General features: G+C 43.4%; 2 protein-coding genes across 8 annotated transcripts in view; both read right to left on the bottom strand.

Moving 5' to 3' along the window:
* Positions 1-113: 113 nt before the first annotated feature.
* UPP1 (uridine phosphorylase 1) lies at positions 114-10,328 on the bottom strand. Of its 4 annotated transcripts, none has more exons than XM_083407962.1 (8): positions 9,441-10,328; positions 7,969-8,031; positions 6,198-6,315; positions 5,817-5,975; positions 3,735-3,849; positions 3,420-3,629; positions 2,716-2,862; positions 114-1,687 (listed from the first exon to the last, which is right to left on the bottom strand). In XM_083407962.1, the coding sequence occupies exons 2-8, from the start codon at positions 8,013-8,015 to the stop codon at positions 1,548-1,550; spliced, it is 936 nt and encodes a 311-aa protein (XP_083264088.1). In that variant the 5' UTR covers positions 8,016-8,031; positions 9,441-10,328; the 3' UTR covers positions 114-1,547. The 4 variants fall into 4 exon arrangements, with proteins under 4 accessions (XP_083264088.1, XP_083264089.1, XP_083264087.1 ...); XM_083407963.1 differs by having other exon boundaries at positions 9,455-10,328; XM_083407961.1 differs by lacking the exon at positions 9,441-10,328 and adding an exon at positions 8,380-9,398.
* Positions 10,329-13,632: 3,304 nt separating this feature from the next.
* LOC310661583 (uncharacterized protein C7orf57) overlaps positions 13,633-22,316 on the bottom strand; it is an 18,646-nt gene continuing 9,962 nt past the window's right edge. For 2 of the 4 annotated variants that reach the window (XM_083407944.1, XM_083407943.1), the window contains exons 7-10: positions 21,272-21,372; positions 19,651-19,766; positions 18,806-18,956; positions 13,633-14,438 (exon numbers count right to left, since the gene is read on the bottom strand). In XM_083407944.1, coding sequence (XP_083264070.1) covers positions 14,396-14,438; positions 18,806-18,956; positions 19,651-19,766; positions 21,272-21,372 — 411 coding nt within the window. In that variant the 3' untranslated portion in view covers positions 13,633-14,395. The remainder of the gene's footprint in view (positions 14,439-18,805; positions 18,957-19,650; positions 19,767-21,271; positions 21,373-22,316) is intronic. The other 2 variants (XM_083407946.1, XM_083407945.1) reach the window with 1 other exon arrangement.

Raw genomic sequence — 22,316 nt, 5'->3', positions numbered from 1 at the left:
ACATGCTTTTTCAAAATTAAAATGAAAAATCACTCATAGAAAAAAAAACCATCACAAAAAGAGGCATGAAAAATCAGAGCAAGAGACAAAAAGAGGGCCAGAGACATCAGCAATACATTCCAGACATTTAATTTAATAGAAATTACAACAAGCCTATAAAAAAATTAAAAACACAATGAATGAATGGATCTTTATTACTAAAAGGTATAAGGCTGTCGCAATTGGTCACAATGCGTAGAATACAAATAATTGATTTAAAACTCAACAACAGCAACAGCAAAGCAAACTTACAAAAATGTAAAAATCACTCTTGCCTAAGTGAAGTATTACACGTCTCACACACACCCCTTATGATACTTGTCTTGGTGCCTGGCTCTCAACTCACTTGCAGCCAAGACAAATTCTGGAACCAGTGCAGTAATAAATACATTATTGCCGGCAAGCAAAATAGATTTGCTCAAGGGGAGGTCGGTTGGAAAGAGAGCAAAGGATGCAATCGAGGAATTTTTGTCTAGGGGATATATATATAAAGGGCATCGTAACAAATAGTGTTGAATGTCCTCCACTTCTCCCAACCAACTCTTGACTCATCCTGATCCCATAAGAATCTTTGGTAATTAGTCCTGGAAATTAGACCTTTCATGGTCAACTCTAAACCCAACTATTTAGCTACACAACTTAACCATGGCTGGTTTGATGCTCAATGTGTCACTCAGAAGAACATTCTACCAACACAACAAACATGGATCCTCCTTATTTTGCAAGGGGGGGTCAGCTGCATTTCCAGCAACCCCTAGTTTGTGACGCTCTGGATGTATTCCTGCTCTATTGTACTATCCACAGGCTGGAGGTTGGCGAAGACTGGTTATGTTCTGCATTATTAACGTAAACAATAAAATCATACCAAACAGAAAGAAAATTCTCTTCTTCTTTTTTAACCTCCAGAGGCTCTCAGTTTATACAGGCAACCCCTGTTTTGCATGGGGGTTGCATTTTGGCTCATCACACGTGACGGCGGAGCGTGTATAAGCCCATTCTGACCCCTTTTCTGGCCACATCCAGGACACCAAGATGCACATGTGTGCAGTGGGGTAAAAACTGAACACACGCTAATTGGTCCTTGCCTGTATATCCATTTTTATAGTAGAGCTTACCCTCATACACCAGAAAGAAACATCTGCTGGGGTTAGAACTCTGTAAAACCAAGCTATTTTCCCATTTATAATCAATAAATTAATTGATTAAAATTATTTTCCCTTTACTGTTCTCATTGGCTTCCTTGCTGTGATTCTAAAAGGTTTTTTCTGGCCCTTCCAAGCTTTCTAACATTGCCCATTAAAAAAAACAAAACACATGTCCACTTTTACACCTCAACCATGCCTACGTTGAAATGTGATCCCCAGGAGCTTGAGCAGGGGCAAATGTGCTCTCAGCCCCAAAAAAGCTTGTCACCCCTGAGTTACAAGATTATTTATCATGAATTAAAAATGAAGAAATGTTGAGTTTTGTATTTATTTACAGTATAAAGCTAACTAAAAATGGCAAGGTCACTTTTTCCCAAGACGTTTCTTAATCCAGTGCCCCACCAATATCTGCGGCCTCTTCTGGTATTCACCCAGCACATCGTGGGGGGTGGAGATTTGGTCGCCCTCCAGTCGGTTCAGGAGTGTTACACAGACCACAGCACCTGCATTTATAAAACAAAACCCAAGACCAAGACACAGACGAGGTTACTTGAAAATAACACTATGAACCATGTGGGGGAAAGGACACTTTACCCAGGATAAGATGAACTGAAACTGATGAACTGAAACCCAGCAAGCAAAGAAACAGTCAAACATAGGGAAAAGTGACAGATAAAGCCAATTCACAATGGAAACAAAACCTTCAAGCAGGAATTGGGCATTTGTTAACTAGCCCATAGGCTGTTTTACCTCCACCTTCAAAAAACAGAAGAGCAAGGAAGTTCCTCTGTGCACACAGGGTGATTATTTTGTTCCTCAGGGAGCTGTGGTCAGCAGGACAGAACTCATCAGATCTTTGCTGTGGTGTATTTGCTGCTACCTCACTTTTCCCCACAGAACCAGCTCTTGTGATTTGTTCTTATATTTAAAATAAAATATGATACTTTAAAGCTTTCTTTCTGTGGTTCTGAAGTTTGGATCTAGTTAAAGGTTCTTCACCTTCAAACCTAAAAGTATGTTGAACTTTGACTGAGATCATATTAAGGGTAACGGGAGATTATCAAGCATCCCACATGAGCTGCTTAGGACCAGAAAAGGGCCAAATCATAAATATCAAGCAAGAGAAAGAAGCAGTATAAACTGAAAGTGGCATCAAATCAGCTGGAAACATCAAACATGAACTGTGATGCATGTTTTGGTCAAAATAAGAGAATTTCTAATGGACACAGCAATAGTTCTGAAATATGCTGTTATTCTGGATTCGGAATGTAGGGCAAGAGGCTTAGAGCTTTGAAAGAAAAACTGAGCCAAGATTTTCAGACTTAACTTTTCAAACTATTGTCTGTCTCCAGCCTTAGATAAGCTATTATGGATTGCACCTGGAATTACTGATTAAAAATTATACTAAAGCATTAAGATACTCAGCATGTATGATCAGTATTAAAACTCCTCTGTGGCTATGAATTACATGATAAACTATTGACTGTTGAAACTAGTGAATTATGTAAGACTGGACACAAGTGCTGCTTACCTTTGATACCTATAATATTGCACATGGCTGCAAAAACAGAAGATTCCATCTCAATATTTCTGACTCCGGCCTCGTAAGCTGCCGTTAAATATTGTGCCTTCTCTTGCTCAGTGTATGAGCAGATTGCACCATCAAGACGAGCTTGGCCTACAAATGTATGAAATGCAGATTTTAATACATGCAATGAAATCTCTACAATAATACCCCATGCAGTTGAATTGCCTGATCAGCTATACCCGGCTCACCGCTTGAACTTTGGCCAATGGATGGAACCAGAGCTACTGTATGGCTGGGGAAGATTTCGGCTCACTCTGCATTTGGGACCAAACCATCCCATTTCCCTCCACCCTACTTGGACCAATGTGCAGATCAGAACATAGTTCTGAGAATTAAGCCACACCATCAGTTATATGTGTTATTTTTCATGGGGAAGCATTCAACTATGAGAATAATCCCCTCACATGTAGTCTAAAATGTAAGGTGAAGCTGTTCCTTTAACCTATCAAGATTCTGCTTGTGTAAACTAGGTCAGACTTGTGGGGGACTATTGGTTTAATTATCCAAATATTCTGATTTTATTGTTTCAATATTATTCCGTTTTGTTTTTAAATGCACACGTTTAGCGAACGTTTTAAATGTTTTGCTTCTCTTCTGTTTCCTTTGCTTTGTTGTTCATGAGTATGGTTGCACCCTTTCAGCCTTACCTTCATAGAAATCCAGAGTGCACATGGTGTTCCCAAAGACTGTTTTGAATTGATCCAGTTCCTTGGCACACTCCATCAAGTCCTGAGCCAGTTCCTCGTCTAGGTTTGTGCTACGATATACAGGCTTTCCCAGAACAAACTGTTCAAACTGAGGTTTGAAGGTGGCATCTACAGATTGCTTGGTGATCACCACAGATCCTGGTGCCAAACCTACATTTCAAATATATGTTTCATCATTATATCTAGAGCTCACAAACCAATAACTGTGATTTCATTTCATTTTTTGCTTTAAAGTAGTAAGGTCATGAGGAATACCTATTCCCCCAGATGTGCCGATACGAATAATGGTTACATTGGAACACTTGGAATGAGACAGCAGCTTGAAGAGTTCGTGCAGCATGATAGCAATGGAAGGAATCCCCATTCCATGCTGAAATGAAAAAAGGGGGGTGGGGAAAATTCATAGTGAATAAATCATTCTGTTCTAGGTTATTGTGGGGATGTGGGAAAGGAAGAAAATAACTATTTTGATGGTTACAACCTTCTATTATATTGAAGCATTGAAGCAGGAAGCCAGCAAAGCATTTATCCTGAAAGAAAATATTGCACTAAAGCCATTTTTTATTCGGAGATTTTCAAAATACAGTCTGCAGATAACCATAGTAGCAAATATTAATGATAAAGAGACTTGCGGTTGCAAGAGTGTACAATGTGAAGTCAAGTATATTAACTAAAAGGGTCTCTCCCAAAAGTGGAGGAGCTATAGTGTGGCTACATTTATTCACACCAGCAAGAAAGCAACATCATGCATCATCAAAGGCAATTTTATTTAAACCCTTCAGAGCTTTTAGTCTACCTGTTAATTTCTCAGCCAGGACCATTTGCCAAAGGTTAGTGCACCATCTAGAAATAGGCCATTTCCCCAGTGTTTAGCAATCAGTTGGTAAGCCGTCACTAACATGAAAGTTATCAAAAACCTTGTAAGGTATATCAGCATATTGATTATCAAACAGAAATAGCAACACAACTATGGAAGCTTTCAGCTTTGCCAATTTCCTCAAATACCTTTCGCAAAAATTGATTGACTGTAGAGCAATCCCATCACAAGTGGTAGAAAGTTCCTTTTGTGTTATAGCCTCTCCAGCATTCTTGGTATATCACTCAATCCGTATATAATCCGTATATCACTCAATTTAATGGGTGTAACATGCCACCTGTAAATTAATTTGGGAATATTTTCATGGATTCCTGGGTAATTCCATGAAAATGTCAATAGGCTCGTTTTTCATTTTATTATATTATTAGCATGTTCTATATAATTTTAAAGTTATTTCCCCAAATTTTATCATTTGGCAACAGGTTTTCACAATGGCATTTTACATGTGAATAAAAACAATCAGAAGTATGACATGCAAGGTGACTCAGGATTTCGCCCCCTGAAGCTCAGTTAAGCACCTCTGCAAGAAAATAAAGAACAGGTTAATGACCCTTTAGTGTACTGATAGCTTTGCCTTATCATTTGGTGAACTGACAAGACATTTTATGTTAGGAGGAAAATCAGATGAGCTTAGGAAAATAAAATGTACATTGGTTTAGTGTGTAATGTTGACCACAAAACATGTGCTTTTTTCCATCTCAACAAATGTAAAGAAAAATCTATATTCTTTAACTTTATTCTTTTCTTTTTTCCATTTTTACCATTAAGAAAATGTGATGAGATAGTAACTAATATGTGTTTTACATGCAAAATTTCTTGTGATCATTGTTCCTCTTCCTCTTTAAGACTGATTGTGCTTAAAAGGGAAGGGAAGAGATTTTTCTCTGTTATTCAGCGCTGAGTTTGGGCGCAACAGCATTCTGCAGGGAGCTGATTGGCACATCTGAATGCTTTCCTGAGCCCAGTGCTAAGGATCACCCGTCTCCTGACAGTGTTCCTGGTTAGTGCTGAGTTTGGGCATGCCAGAAAGCTCCCTTGGATGGTTTTAGTTTCTGCCTGGAAGCCAAAGGAAGGAACCTCTCCACTGTGAGAGGCTGCCCTGTCCTGGAGCCTCCGCAATGGTTCTCAGTCTGTGGGTCCCCAGATGTTGTTGGACTACAACTCCCATCATCCCTGAGCTCTGGCCTTGCTAGCTAGGGGTGATGGGAGTTGTGGTTCAACAACATCTGGGGACCCACAGGTTGAGAAAGGCTGCTCCAGAGGAACACAAAGCACAAGCCCAAAGCCCCCATTAGCCCACAGTTTTGTGTCCTTTGTCAATTGTACATATGCAGTTTGTTTATATACAAATCTAATCTAATAATGCATTAATGATCATTTAGAGATATTTTTAAAAGAGAAAATTCAGTTTTAATTGATAGACAATGTATTGCATGCCCACAAATATCTGGCCCACTTACACTGATGGATAGCACAGGCCCTGCTTTGTACATCGCGTAACGATCGGTTCCTGCACAGATGTTGGGGTAGTCCTGGCCTGGGCTGCCAATTCCCAGCTCTTCAGCTATGTAGGTAATAAAAGCTTTCATTCGCGAAGGGCTTCCTCCAACACACACAAACTAGGCAAGATCAAAGAGAGGAAACTGTAAGAATATTAACTATGGAAATATTTAACAATGCATTTTTAAAAACATTTAAAAAATAGAAATATGAAAAGCCTGTTCATGCTACAAAGACACCTTTTAACAATTCACACTAGACAATGCAGGAATGTGCAGCTGCCCCACATGGGGATCAACCCTGCGACCTTGTTGTCACCAGCACCATTTGCATCTCCAAACCTTTACATCTCCAAACAAGGCAGGGAAGTCATGGGTGCCAGTCCCCAGAGCAAAATGGTACAGGATGTCATCGCTCATCTTCTCAAGATGTTGATTTGGGACACGAATGGGGGTTTCCCTGGCAAAAGAAGGGAGAAACTTAGTATGAATTTATAGCAGCAGAACAAGCATCTTTAAACGTCTGGACAATGAGGATTCTTCTGGATCACAGCCTTGAATGTTTAGAATTGTCTCACATATCGTATTACCAAGAGTGGAGTTGGGCCCACCTAACTCAGCTGAGCCTGCCTAGGAACTCAGTGAAGGAACCAGCCAGATTGGAGAAGGGAAGGAGATGGGCTGGAGTTCGTTCTGTCGCCATCCAGAATAAAGCTGATATGCATTTTTCACCATTGGAGTGATGGCCTTTTTTCTGGCTTGCAGATATCACTTCCCCGCAAATGTAACAAAAGTTATCTGCACTATTAACACATTTACGAGGCATCACTACAGGTGGATTTACAGTGCAGGGATCACTTGTGACGCAGGGTAAACGGGAGAGTAGCCCACAAAGTCACACAAATGACTTGCTCACCAGTTGATACTTTGCTTTATACTAATGATTGCTTAGTTATTTATTTACCACTATTATTATTATTATTATTATTATTATTATTGACATGGTTCTCCTCCTCCCCATTTCCTTCTCACAACAACCCTGTGAGGTAGGTTTGGCTAAAAGATGGTGACTGACTCCAAGGTCACTGAGGGAGCTTCATGGCTGAGTAGGGATTCGAACCCAGCTTTCTCAGGTCCTAGTCCAACACTCTAACCATTACGCCACACTGCAATCATGAAGCCACAATGCCATGACTCAGCTGCACTACTCAGCTGCAGGCCATTGGTCCTGGTGTACCTGATGAGCCGGTGCAAGATGGCACTGTATGTCGCAACCAGAAGCTTGAAATGCAGTGTTACCAAATGAAATTCTGTACTCAGTGTGGCGTGAGTTGCTTATGCATGACCATCTTTGCATCTTCTAAACAGGAACCAATCAACAGATCCCACCCCCCGCCCTCGTTTTTGTGTTCAGCATCTCAAAATTAGTAAAGATTGCTTATTTTCCTTTCAGAGGCATCTTGTGTGTTGTGGGGCGGTTTAGTTGGGATCTCCTTTCTTGTAGCTACCCTTCAGAATGCAGAGTGATGAGGGAGCAGGATTATATCCGTCACGCCAGCTGACCATGCTCTCTATGCACACACAACGTGATGTATGGGAGATCTGTGTGTACATAGTTAATATGCATGTAGGTGCTTTCAGACATTACACGGATTGCACTAAGGTGTAAGGCTAGCAGGCACAATCCCACAGCTTCTTCCACATCCATTCAAACAAAGGCCTGAATACTTTCTAGCCCTCATGTGCAAAATTCCCTAATTCATTGATCTGCTGTTTGCAGAATTACATTTCTATGGGCACAACTGCATGATTGTTATTTAGAAGGCAATCAAGACAAGATTTCTTAAAAACAAAGGTTTCGCAGCAATAAATCATGTTCTTAAAGGTTACTTGAAAGTCAAGTAAGTGTAAGTATAAGAACAGGCGGAGCAATTGAAGAAAGGGCACAATAGCAAGCAGATGTCCCTGTCCCACGTCCTGCCTTATCCACCCCCACTTGTGTGATAGCAATATAATGGAAGTTTGAAAGCAATGTCCCCCTACTCCCCCCTCCCACAATTTGTGAGGCAATTTATACCTAAACCTATTAAATAGCACTTGATTCACTTCTTACGTGGAAGATGTGTTCACGGTCTTCTCCACAGCATCCCCAGAAGCCATGATATTCAGTCAGACTCTGAGGAAGGAAATTTAAGAAATGGGACATATACAATCACATGGGGCAGCACTGTGAAAAATTGTATAAGGAACAAGATGGTTTGCCAGCTACAGAAATAGACAGAAACAGATTATTATTATTACTGGTTACTATCAGTATTATGATTGCTCTCATTATTTTACTTTCTTACCCATCCTTCACTGTATTGTCCCAGGGCAAGTTACAATTTAAAATGCAGCTTAAAAACTTACAATTAAAAATGCAACTACCAAAAATAAGATGGGGCCTGCAGATATACATCTCAGGTGTCAATGGGTAAGCATTCAGCATTCACAGAAACCTGTATAATGAGGTTGGCAGATGTACCTTTGTAGGGAGGGAGCTCCGCCTCTTAGGGGCTGCCACAGAGAAGGCCCTCTCCAAGGCCCCCCGCTGAGAGTCTGGAGAGTGCTGGAACTACCAAGGGGGCTCCCCCTGCCGGTCTGGGCACCCAAGAGGGTTTGTAGGAGGGAAGGAAGCGTCTTTCGGATATTTTGGGGCTGCGTGGTTTAGGGAGTTAAACACTAATCTGAGCACCTTGAATTGGGTTTTGAAACAAAATAGCAACCAAAACAGGAGTTACAGGGGGTCTGCGTGGAACCCCAGCCAGTAATACTGCTGCATTTTGGAGCAATGGAAGTTTCCGAATTGTCTCCAATGGGAGTTGCTCCAAGTCAGGTAAGGAGTTGGAGTTGCCCGCATGAAAGGTGTCCGCTTCCCTTCCCTTCCTCTCCTTTTCTTTTCCTGCTCCAGTCCGTGAGAAGCCTGTTTTAATGGAGGTGCTTTGAGCAACAGTAGCTCTGTCCACAAGTTAATTAAAATACAGTGAGCATGCTTTTTCAGCAACCATCAGCGGGGCTGCATCTTTTCCCTTTGGGCTGCTGAAAGCAAAGTGGGATTAGCGGAGCGGGGCAAGAGCCGCATCCAGCCAAACACAAAAGACACGACTAGCCCGGTTCCCATGTTGCAAGATGTGCCTTTCTCTGGTGTTTCCTCCCTTATTGAACGGGGGGAGCGGAGTTGAGCTGCGGCGAAGCGCAGGCTGCCCAGCGGATCCCATAGCAAAACAAGAAGAGACCTCGAAGCCTCTTCCCGAGCGAGGCGCCCTCCTCCGCCCGCCGCTCGGGCTCTTCTGGGCCGGGGAAGGAACCTGGCCAGGGTTGGGCGGCAGGTGCGCCCGGCGCGGACAAGCACCAGCTCCGCCGCCTCGCCGCCCGGGCCCGCCGGCAAGGAAGCGCCTCCTCGCCCTTCGCCCGGCGCGGCCACGCACCAAAGCGAGCGCGCTCTCGCCTTCGTCGCCGCCCCCCCCCCGGAGGCCTCCGGCCGGGCAAGGAGACCCGAGAGGCGGGGCGCGGAGAAGTCCCCCCCCCCCCTCCCCGTGTGCCCACCTGAGAAGGAGGACCCAGACGAGCAGCCGGGAGCCGAGCAGAGATGCCGCCCCTTCCTTCTTCCCTTCCTTCCTTCCTGGCGACTGCCAGGCGACACGGCCGGCCGCGCTGCCAAGCGCTCGGGAAAGGGATCCTCCCGCCGCCGCGGCTCCTTCGCAGGAGCGCTTCCTCGGCCGGCGAGGGCAACACGGGCTGAGCTTTCCGAAGAGCGCGAGGCAGTTCTCTTGGGAAGCCCGAGGGTCTGCGCTTCCAAAGAAAATGGTCCGCGCTTCCCTGTTTAGAACACTGTGCGAGGGCAGGATCCGGCCTGTGGGAACGGCGCCTCTCTCGGAGACCTGCTCTGAACTTGCCCAAAGAGGCAGGGAAAGGTGCTCTCAAGGCGAGCAGAAATCTCTCCTCGTTCAGGGCGTGGACTTTCCTGAAGTTTACTTCACAATCTAGCTAGTAGTTTGACACAATATGCCGGAAGCGCTGAAGGACGCAACGGGGGAAATTCTGAAATGACATCACACAAAGTGACGCCAGAGATCTCCGCCGCAATCCCTTTAGCTAGCAAACATCCTCTGAAGAAACCAAAATTTCTTCAACAGAAAAAAACATTTAACAGTTATATTACTATCAGCCGTGATCACAAATATTAAGTAACGATCTAGAGAGTAGGCAAAATGTAAGATGATCAGCGGAATAAACTTCCTAGACAATTGTGAAACTACATTCCTATAATTTACTTGTGAAAAGGCTAGCTGGATTATTTTGGGCAGACAATGTCCCGCCCCAGCATAAGTGGCTGAACATTTTCCAGTTCCGTGGCAAGCAGTTAGAAACATAGCAGGCATTCAGACAACCCCCAGCCACTGAAAGAACACATGGGGGGGGGGGCAGGTGCGGGTCAGCCAGTGTACCCAGCGCGCACACCCACACACCCTGCCTTGCAGGAAAGGGTCGAGTGTCCTTGTCGCCTTGCGGAGGTCACCTCTCCTCAGATCACATTCCTCAGTCTACTTGTGCGAAAGCCCCTTCCAACGCGCTCTCTCAAAGCACAACCACCTCGTCCCCTGGCAGGGAAATGAAGGTCGAGTAGGCATGCAGGACACTTCTACAGGCGGCCTCTGAGTGAGCGTCCAGAAAGAGGCAATCGGATTTTAATTTGGTCGGAGAAAGAGGCTGGCATTACCAGCTTAAAACAGGGAGATCAGGTTTCTTCCCCCGCCCCCCACTGTGTTTCAGCTTGAGCTTGAACATTGTTGGGTTCCTCACTGCTTTTTCACGTTTCCACGCTGTCTGCCCACACCTGTGGGTGGCGAGGAAGTGGGGATCATGTCTTAACCTGAGGTGAATTGACTGACTGGTTTCCCTGCCCCAAACTCATCCCAAACTCCATACGGCTGTCATCTTCCTTCCAAGTAAATGTGCATAAGATCACAGCCCATGGTGCAGAAGTAAGTTTCAATGAGTTAACAGGCTTTCTTCTCAAGGAACGGAGCTAAGCAATCCTATTCCCATTTATCTGGGAGAAAGTCCAACTGAATTTAATAGGCTTTGTGTTTGAGTAGGACATGGTTAGGATCACACTGAAAAACTCACCGTTGCATATGCTGCAAAGCAGCCCTAGGATGCTCTTGAACTAGGATGTCTGTTTTTAATGGGAAAGCATTTTACAGAGGGGCACAGAGACACATTGACTCCCTCCCTTTGTGGGTGCAAGCAAGTATCTTGGATTGTCTTTTTACTGGCAGAATGAGCTGTGTAGAGACAGAAACATCATCATCATTATTACCATCTCTCCCCTCCCCCCAATTTTGCCATAGGCAATGCGGGGGACATGAAAGACCACCCACCTGCAGGAAATTTGGGCTTCAACTGCCAGTTGAACATAGCTAGTTCTCAAATCAGACTGAAGCTGGTTTAGAATAAAGCATTGTTTGAGAAGAAGCTAAATGAACATCTGCAAACAGGTACCTGCTCAGCCAGCTCCTCTGACTGCAGAGGCCCTAACATTTGTTTGCTGCTGCCCCCATCACCTGCCACTCTCCACGTGGCCCTGAGGCGGAGTCCCAGCCGTGTCAAGACTAGCTTTGCTTTCTCAGTCTTTGCATGTCTGGTGAGCAGATACTATAAAGACATTTTCTTATCTTAGAAATGTTCATATCTAGTGGCTGATACACCATCCTGCAGCACAACTCAGTTCTTAAATGGCAAGCTATGTAAAAATGGTCCTGGAGATGAAGGTTTTGGAGAAAGGAACAAGTGCCTCCAGTTTAATATTTCATTATAAATTTTAAATTAAATTGTATAATCAGCTATGATGCATAGCCATCGTATGATAAACCAATAGCAACAAACCAGTTACTAAGTAAGAAAAAAACTATTGAGTTATTCCATGTTGCATTCCATTTTCCATTTCAATCGTGGGTTTAGTCCAGTTTTGACCTTGAAACTGCCTTGGCTGCTTCATATAATGAATTTTGTCAGGAGTGTGTCACTCAGTGGCTTCAGTCTCCTTGAACATGGTATCCTCCTATTGTAGCTGCCTGAACTGGGGGTGGATGGCAGCACACTGTGGTAGTTCCAATCCTGCTTGGAAGGTCATTTTCAGAGGCTGATGCTCTGAAAGTGCTTTTCAGCCCCGTAGAGCCTTCAGTGTGGGGTTCTGCAGTGTTCAATTTTATCCCCCATGATGTGCAATATCTACATGAAACCACTGAATGGGGGCCAACCAGAGATTTGAAGCATGCTGCCAGCAATCATCTGGTAACACACAACTCCACTCTTCTTTTACACCTGCAGGTGCAGCAGTGGATATTCTGGACCAATGTCTTGCCTTAGTAATGAATCACATAAGAGCCAATAAACTGAAGCCTGGTCCAAACAAGAGTGTTAGTGGGCGGTTCCCTAAACCAGATGAGTGGGATGAGCCCTGCTCTGAATGGGGTTACACTCCCTCTGAAGGAGCAGGTGCATAGCTTGGGGGCACTCCCAGGTCCATTGCTGCAATTTGGGCCTCAAGTGACCTCAGTGGTACAGTGCACCTTCCATCAGCTGCTACTGACAGCTCTGCTTCACCCTTCTCTGGACAGGGAAAGCCTAACATCTGCTAGCTGTGCTTTAGTAACCTCCAGGCTAGATTATTGCAATGCATTATACATAGGGCTGCCTTTGAAGATGAAGAACAGTGGTGGACTTGGGTACTATGGCACCCTGTGCGAGGCCAAAAACTGGTGCCCCGCCCAGCCTTCCCAAAGGCAGGTAAGGAAGCGCCTGGCTTTGGGAAGGAGGTACTGAAAAGGTGAGTAAGGAGGCACCTGGCTGGGAAAGCGCTAACGGCTTGGGGAAGAAGGCCTGAGGGCTCATGCCTCCTTATCAAATCCCAGTGTCTCGCTTACCTGGCTTTGAGATGGTGCCCCCCTCGGCTCAGTGCCCAGTGCATGCGCACACACACTCCTAAATCTGACCCTGTTAAGAAGCTAAAGCTTGTGCAGAATTTGACAGCCAGGTTGCTGACCACTGCAAAATGGACTGGACATACAAAACCAGTTGTGTCACTCACTACTGCACCAGCTATTAGAGAAACATCAAATTGTAGAATTGAAAGAGAACTTGAGTCATCAAATTGCAACTGAAGCATCCGCAAAAGATGACAGTCCAACCTCTGCATAAAAACCTCCAATGAAGGAGAGTCCACCGTCTTCTGAGGGTGTCTGTTTTATTGTCAAACAGTTATTCCCATCAGAAAGTTCTTTCCGATGTTTAGTCAGAATCTTTTCTTGTAACCTGAATCCACTGGGTCAGGTCCTACTCTCCAGAGCAACATAAACAAAGCTTGCTCCATCTTCCATGGGGCAACTTTTTGGATGTTTAAAGATGGCTACCATATCTCCTCTCTTCTCTAGGCTCAACATGCCCAACTCCTCAACTGTTCCTCATAGGGCTCAGTTTCCAGACTCCTGGTTGCCTCCTCTGCACACATTCTAGCTTAAATTGTGGCTCCCAGAACTGGACACAGGACTCAAGTACTCCAGAAGCTATGTGATATTCTCATTTGATATGCTCCTTGTTTTAGGTGAAATGTAACTTTTGAGTAGATTTTGGATCATAATTTTGTCCTTTGCTGTTGTAACATAAATTGTCTTGGCTAATGTGCCTAGTCGATAAAAAAACCACTTTAATGTTTTAAGAAATAGTTAAAAGGCAATTGTTATCATTCTCTTATGATGTTTATTCAAACAGAATTCCAAGTATATATGCAAGTTTATATGATGTGAGGTATACATCAGAACAAAATGAGAATGGTGTTGAAAACGATCATTTCAATCCAACCTCCTGAATAATAATCTCAATGCCAATATACATACAAGTTCAAAATATATAAAACATCACAACAATCTGGCTTTTTACTTACCCCATTCAACACTTGGAAGCAGAAAAATAAAGACTCAGCTTTGCAAAGGTTATGTTGCTCAAACTGGTCTCAAGTGTTTTGTTCCACTACAGACTCTCTTCAGTAGTACAACCCCATAGCAAAGCATCCATTAACCAGGTCCCGGGACTGCAGAGATGCTACTGTTCACCAACTCTCAAGCAGCCCACGTAGCTTTAGAACATGAGGTTACAAGGCAAACCTTGGTAGAAGTGGGTGAAAAGTAGAAGCAGAAAGCAGGTTCAGATACAGACGGAGGCATTAACAGCAGAAGCAAGCATCCAGGCTTTAAAAACTTACTGGGGTAGATTATTGGACCAAACTCATGTCAGTTGCAAACTTACTGAAACAAAGAGAAAAACCAACAGGAATGAATGTGGTCCATTGTTTAAATATCCTGGTTAAAAAGACACATAATCTAACACATCAGCATATAATTATTGAAGCCTGCTTCCTAAGCTCTATTATAGTCTTCTGCACTCAGTGCTGTTTTGAAATAGTGAGAATTTTGCCAATTCTATGAAGTATCTGCTTTTACTCATTGTCTGTTTGTGTTGATTCTGGCTGGGATGTCTCTGAATCTGAAAAACAAGAGGTGACAGAAAAATGAACATTTTTTTCCCACTCAAAGACATTAAATATCAATTTCTTTCTTGTACAAAAAAGCTTCTTTGAGGTCAATTAAGGATGGCCCTGCACAGCCCTAACAGCAATGAAACTGGGTTGCTCCTTGTACATTTGGACTGCCCTTCCTCTTTTTAATTTCCTTTTCAGTGTGAACAGTGTTGCTTTAATAGTACATTCTAGGGGTCTTAGGAGGAGGGGACGACAGAGGACGAGATGGTTGGACAGTGTTCTCGAAGCCACTAACATGAGTTTGACCAAACTGCAGGAGGCAGTTGAAGACAGGAGTGCCTGGCGTGCTCTGGTCCACGGGGTCACGAACAGTCGGACACGACTAAACAACAAGGGGTCTTGGATTACCATAAGCCTAAAATGTGATGCAGCAACAAAAAAAGCCAATGCTCTTCCAGGCTGCATCAACAGAAGTATAGTGTCCAGATCAAGGGAAGTAATATTCCGGCTCTATTTTGCTCTATTATGGGACGCGGGTGGCGCTGTGGGTTAAAGCCTCAGCGCCTAGGGCTTGCCGATCAAGAGGTCGGCGGTTCGAATCCCCACGGCGGGGTGCGCTCCCGTTGTTTGGTCCCAGCGCCTGCCAACCTAGCAGTTCGAAAGCACTCTCGGGTGCAAGTAGATAAATAGGGACCGCTTACTAGCGGGAAGGTAAACGGCGTTTCCATGTGCAGCTCTGGCTCGCCAGAGCAGTGATGTCACGCTGGCCACGTGACCCGGAAGTGTCTTCGGACAGCGCTGGCCCCCGGCCACTTGAGTGAGATGGGCGCACAACCCTAGAGTCTGTCAAGACTGGCCCGTACGGGCAGGGGGTACCTTTATTTTGCCTTGTTCAGACCACACCAGGAATACGGTTTCCAGTTCTGGGTGCTACAATTTAAGAAGGATATTGACAAGCTGGAAGGTGTGCAGTGGAGGGCAACCAATATGATCAAGGGTCTAGAAGCCAAACCTGCTGAGGAATAGTTGAGCAAGTTGGATATGTTTAGCCTGGGAAAGAGGAGACTGAGAGAAGATATGACAGCCAGCTTCAAATATCTAAATGACTGTCAAATGAAATATGGTGCGCTCTTGCATGGAAACCTGGAAGGCCCTGAGAGCATCCCAGAGCCTGCATGCTGAGGAGGACTTGTCTTTTAAGCAATCTGGAGAGTTTAAAAGTAATCTGCTTTGCTTGAGGGGAGGGAGGTAGAAGCATAGAATTGTAGAGTTGGAAGGGACCCCAAGGGTCACAAAATAGCAACATATGATGCCCATCTGACTGGGTTGCCACTCCAACAAAATCTAAAGAACACAATAAAACATCAACCATTAGAAAGGCCTGCTCAGCACACCAGCTATCGAAGGTAAGGCTGCTGGGGCAGCTGGCCCATTTTTGCATATGTGCACCACCCCAGAACATACCCCGCCCCCTCATAAGATGCAACCATACCGTATATGATTTTTTGTATGTTTTTCTTGTTGGTGCTTTTAGTGTTAAACCACTTCAAGAGGTTACATAGGAAGCAATTCATAAATGCAACCAAATCAATAAAAGAAATGAAATGCAAGCGCTGTTGGTTGCAGCTTCAGATACTAGAACTGCACTTCTTCCCCTGAAGGGTCAGGTGTGCACCTTGGGTGTGTTTCTGGGCTCTCTGCTAACACAGGGAATTAGATGTGGTATCCAGAAGAGCCTTTAACCAGCTTAGGTTGATAAGCCTGTTGTTACCCTTTCCGGATAACCTCCTATAGTTATTCAAGCGCTGTTTTAGATGTGGCTACCCATCTATTTGTGGGGCCCAAGCAATCAGTTATGTGACATCAATATTGTGCCAGCTACAGTGGCTGCTAGTTTGTTCCCAGTCCAAATCAAAGTGCTGGTGATTGCCAAGGAAGCTCTAAAATAGTGGTGGCAAACCTGCAGCCTGTATCTGTATGTAATAATGCATGATTAAAAATGCTTTAAAATAGTGCAGAGTTGGCGGGAAAGTCTTTTGGAAGGCAGTACTGAGAAATCCAGTGCTCACCACACCAACTTTTGCCCCTGGAAGGATGACCATGGGCCAATGTGGTCCTTGGCCCGAAAAGGGTTAACCGCCCCTGCTTTAAATGGCATGGGACAAGGTTACCTTAGGGACCACCTGCAGCAATATGGAGACCCTGTTGAGATGCCTACAGCAAAATGTATTAGTTTGGCGGTCATAAGAAACAGGGTCTTTTCTGCCCTGGCCCCTTACCTATGGAATTCAATCCTTGGGGAGATGCCCTCCCCAATTTCACTTAAACTAGCTTCAAAGTCACATCTGTTTAGAAAGGCATTTGGAGTTTAAATTGGAATGCTAGATAATTGGGGTTCTTTGAACAGGGCTTGTTTTAGTGAGTTTTATGGTTAGATGGAAATAGGGTTTTATTGCTCTGTTTATTGTTCTGTTAACGGTTTTGATGAATTGCATGTGAGGTCTGTTCTAAATGGTAGTACTGAAGTTCTTTAAAATAACAAAAATACACTTTTTTATATCCTCTATTCTATTACATTGATGACTTCCACATTACCCCCCCCCCCAAATCTATGGAAATACTGTCGTAGAATAGTAAATTCCATGTTTAACCAGCACACATGAACCAATGGAGATGGTGCTGATGTGGGGTCCATTAGCCTGCCAAGCACACGGCATCCCATGTGTGCAGGTAGATTATGAATACCTTTAAACTAAATTCCTAGGCCGGGTGTATGATTCTAGTCATGGCATGTAATGCTGTGCACCTTTACTTGGAAAAAAACCCCTGCTGTCAGTGGATCCTACTTCTAGGTAAGTGTACAGGACTAGAGTGTCACAGTGCAATCCCATGCATGCCTGCTCAGAAATATAAAGAAACATTGGCTGAATGGGATTGCAGCATAATTTTTAAAATGATGGGTTTTATGTAATAATTGAGGCATATAACAGAGTTGTTATTCTGACACACAAGAGTTCATTGTCGTAATTTGGATTATTGTCCTTTTCTAAAAGTATTCTGCTTTGCTTTAGTAGACCTCAGCTGCATGAACAAGTTTAATAAACTCCATAGAACAACTCTCCCCTTGTCTCAGCCATCCTGGCTAATCAGTTTTCTTGCCTTTTCTTACCTTCTCCAACATAGCACACACATGGTCCCTTTGGAAATCACTGTGGATATCTTAGCTATGCTTGATCCATTCTCTACAGACACTACAACACAAATATAACCTTCCTACCTGTGAGCTTCTGAAATGTGGAATTAAGTTCTAAGAAACAGTTTGCATGTGATAAATCTATATACATGAAAACACTTGAACTACATACGCCTTCCAGCGCTACTATTGTGTATGTGCATTACATCATGGACTCTAGATTCTTCTTGAGTTTGCAGCCTTCTGCATAATGGCCTCATCCAGTGAGGCACAAGTGGAAAATAAGCAAGTGCTGTACGACTTAAATTTTGTTTCTCCAAACAGCAGCATCCCACAATGCATTGAAAGCAGCTACTTAGGGGGTTGGACTAGAATCAGGCATGGACAAACCTGGCCCTCCAGCTGTTTGGGGACTACAATTCCCATCATCCCTGACCACAGGTCCTGGTAGCTAGGGATGATGGGAGTTGTAGTCCCAAAACAGCTGGAGGGCCAAGTTTGCCATGCCCTGGGTCGCTTCCAACTCTACAATTCTATGCTTCTAGTGTTTTTAAAATCAGCCAGTGATGCAGTGCAGAAAAAAATGAGGTAAGCATCACTGCATATATGCTGATCTCCCTCTCATGATTGGGGACCTTGTGTAGAATGTATCATTGTATTTTATTATGAATTTCCAAAGCAAAACTTTCAACCAATTTAAAATAAATGCAGTGTTACTGCCCTCTATTTGGATATGCCCAAGAATAAAAATTGAGAAGAAAATATTTTCTTCTAGGTCTGCTAATACCCAATTGCAAAGACTTGAGGGAAGTGAACTTAAGGGAAGTGTGAGGTATTGAGGAGGACAGGAGAGGCTGCTGCAGAATTTACGAGAGCGCCCACCCCTGGAACACTGAAGGAGATCTCTGCCAGCGGATAACAGCGAATGGGTGGGAAAGAGAAACAAACCACCGCTCTATACAAAGCAAAAGGTTTTTTCCCAATTAATTAATTAAGCTAGAAGTAAAAATTCATATTAAAAACATTTGTAATAAGCTTTACGTTTAAAAAGGTTACTTTCCTTCACTGTTAAATTCTACTGACAATTAAAGAAAAAGACTGTATATGTTTGGAAATGAATAATTCTTAGATCTGTTAAGGCAGAAATGGGCTGGTAGGATAGTGTTTTGGGTGGCATACATTCTGAGGTTGAAGAATGGCTTCTTAGGCTGGGCCCCCATTTCAGGTCCAGATTGAGATCTAGGTTTTCTTTTGTATGACAATGTGTGTTTCCTAGCTTTCTGCCTCTTTTCTATTTTCTTCTGGTACTCACTTGGAGGAAGAAGAGAATCTGTAAGAAACAACAGAAAAGGAATTCTTTCTTTAATATGCATTCATGTCATAAAATAAGCCTCGGTTGCTTTAATAGTCTTACAAGGTATTTGCTAGGGGACAAATGAGCTAAAAAGGTGTCCAAAAGCTTTTGAATACAATAGGATATTTGCACAGGCTTCATTCCGTAAATGCTATTATCTTATTAGAAGGCAAGTCTTTTCAAAAGGAGCATTTTAAAATAAATATTATATTTGGGTGCCATTTATCCCATGCTACCTTGCATCTTTAAGTGGAATTATGATTTGGCATCAGCAATGATGTCAGACTAAAGTCCAGTACATGCTTCCCTGGAAGCAATTTCCGTTGGAGTTTACAGACGTTACATATAAAATTGTGTAAAGGTTTAGTGTATAACATACAGCACTCAAGCAGTTTATTTTCTATATGCTCTACAAATACTGCAGAATGAATGCCGATTAAGTTAGCTCTACTCTATCTGAACAGAAACAAAATCCCAAAAACTTGTCCCAAATAAACAATATACCGGGTTTGTAGGCAATACAATGAATAAGCTATGAGTTGAAGCCCAATTTCCATATATCTACTGGGATGTTTTATGGGATTAATACACATATTTGCATAGGTCTACGTTACAAAGAAAGACATAGGTCAGTAAATACTGCTTATTTTTTTAAAGTCTATAATGTTACCATTAGGCTGCGAGTTCTTTTTCTCCCAGTCATCACGCTGCTGAAGCCACTCATCTCCATAGCCACTGCTGATCAGTTTGCTGAAGTTTACAGGTTCATTTTTTTTGTGAGCAGGCCTATACGGGAACACCAAACAAGAAGCAAGCCTTTTATCAAAACTGGTACCCATCTTTTCTTTTTCTTTACTATGATAACCATTTTTTAAAATAGGCAAATAAAAGTCTTTGACATTTTTAGAAGAGTGCCGTGAGTCCAAATGGTACCTGGCGCCATGGTTTTTCAACAGTTACTTACAGTAATTTACTGTTAGTGTTGACAACAAATATATGTACTGGGGAACCTGATGGTCATCAGAGCATCCCAATGCAAACATACAGGGAAACAGAGAGCCAAAGAATTACATTAGGTGGATCCAAACGTTTGAGCAAGTCTGGTGAGGTTTTTTAAACACCAGGTCTCTGTGCTATATTAAAAAGTGTTTTTGAAGCTTCCTTTGGTATTAGAAGCATTCTGGCTTTGTGGCAAAAAGGCCTCTGGTAGAAGTATGCCAGCTGTATAACCAGCTTTGAATGCCAGCTGGTAAAACATATCCACGTGCAAATCTTCACATAGGGACAACATACGTTGATGCACACCTTCTCAACATCCAGCAGTGAAGAAAAAGTTGTTTCAAGTAACCCCAGTCAAAACAGGAACTACTGGTAAATATGAATAACTAAGACAAGTAACTTATGTGATCGAAAGACGTCAAGCCTACAGCAATCCCAAATGATATCAGGAGCATAGCATGGGGGGGGGGGGAGCATGCATTGCTGAGAGGGCGCAAGATGGCACAACCAGGCACCCCCACGACAGGCTCCCTCCCTCACCAAGCTGTGCCCTGGCTGGGCCTTCAGGGCTGCAGCAGCAGCAGCACCTCCTTCTCCTCATGGCTGGCTGAGAGGGAGGAGGATGGCAGCAGCAGCAGCACCCACCAGGGAGAGGTGAGAGCCTCTGGCAACCACTGCTGGTCTGCCATCACTGTGAGCTGGCTTTGAGCCTTTCTCCCTCCCCTTGCCTCACTCGCTGCCGGCTCAGACCACTGTGGCTTGGTGAGCGGTGAGGGCTTGGGCTCGCGCAGCCACACTCTGCCCCCGCCCCAGCACACACACACACACACACACACACACACACACACATATCCTGGGTGCAGAGAACCTGTGCTACGCCCTTGAATATGTTCCCAAAATAAAGCAAGGTGTACTCTGGTCTCCATTTTCACCTGTTCCAGATTACCAGTCATGTAACATGACATCCAACGAGGCTTCTCATCTGGTACACTGACAAATAACTGATACAGTGTACATATGATAATCTAGGGTAGTTTTTAATAAACTACACTTTTTAAAAAAGTGTGCATACTGCCTCCCCAATGCCTACCAACTATATCTTATTGTGATTATATGCTTATTGTTAAGATCAGCATATAGCCATCACTATGATGCAATACACTAATTCATACAGCAAACTGAACTGGAGCAAGGGTAACAATTTTATGCACAGCTTTACACTGGCAAGTTGAGTACTTGCACATCCATCTGTAAGGTCTGGATTCAAAACACAGTAATTATATTTAGCTAACATTGGAGGGAAGTAGAGTCGGTTTCCTCCATGAAATTCTTTAGTTGCAATAGGTTGTGGTGTTCTGTGTGGGTATCTTGGCGTTATAGCAGGAAGCTTTATCTGTGTAAAAAAGATAATGCTAATTCAGTAATGGACATACATATAACTATGATTAAAACAGGTTGAAATAACAGCTAAAAAGAAAGAATATTCCCTGCAATATATTCTGTAGCAATCTGCACATGGCTCCTGTATTAGGCTCCTGTTTTTGTGATGTTGTCACTCAAAGTAATCTGATCTGTCTAGGCTGAGAAATAAAAAAGTTTGATATGTGATGACTAGAACTTTTGAGTTGGGCTGATCAAGACTGGATCCGTTCCCCATATGCTATAAACCCAATTCAAATCAGTTGTAACAGAAGATGTAGACTGACCCTTAGCATTACTTCCAAAGGGTGGTTAAGGTTGCTTGGTTTCTGTTAGGGCTTAATGCAAGGTTAAGTGCACCTTTAACGTGCAGGTTTTAAATATGTACACTGAAGTGAGAAGGTGCTGGAAGGAGCATGTGTGCAAGTTCACATTTGCAATGCTGTGTCTGCACTACCTGTGTTTATTCAAGTTCTGATTACCAGTGGTATGTGCCATTTGAACGCTAAAATTGTAAGCTTTATCTTAAAATATAAGGGCCAAACTGCCCGTGCTGTTATATGCCTCTTTAAATTTTGTGTGCAGATTTGGAAGGAAATCCCCCACTGGTGACAATTTAGGATTTCCTCCTCACCCTACAAAGCAAATACCAGAGGAAGGGGTTCCCTCGGGAGGAAGGCAGAGAGTTAAAATTGCTTTATAAACCTGCTGTGATTCCAGTTACGATTACCATCCTGCATGTTAAATACAAGAACACATTTAAAATCTTGTCCAGTTTAGTCTCAGGTTTTGAGAAAAAGCTCACATTTTCGAGCAGGTGCATACTTCAGAATGACAAAACTTGAGTACACACAGGGTGGTGCATACAGAAACTTCAGAATTTATTAACCAAGGTAAGAGATCGTGAGTGGAATATGA

The sequence above is a fragment of the Podarcis tiliguerta genome, assembly GCF_965153285.1.
Source record: "Podarcis tiliguerta genome assembly, chromosome: 13".
In the NCBI taxonomy this organism is placed as follows: Eukaryota; Metazoa; Chordata; class Lepidosauria; order Squamata; family Lacertidae; genus Podarcis; species Podarcis tiliguerta.
This window is presented reverse-complemented; position numbering and strand designations above follow the sequence as displayed.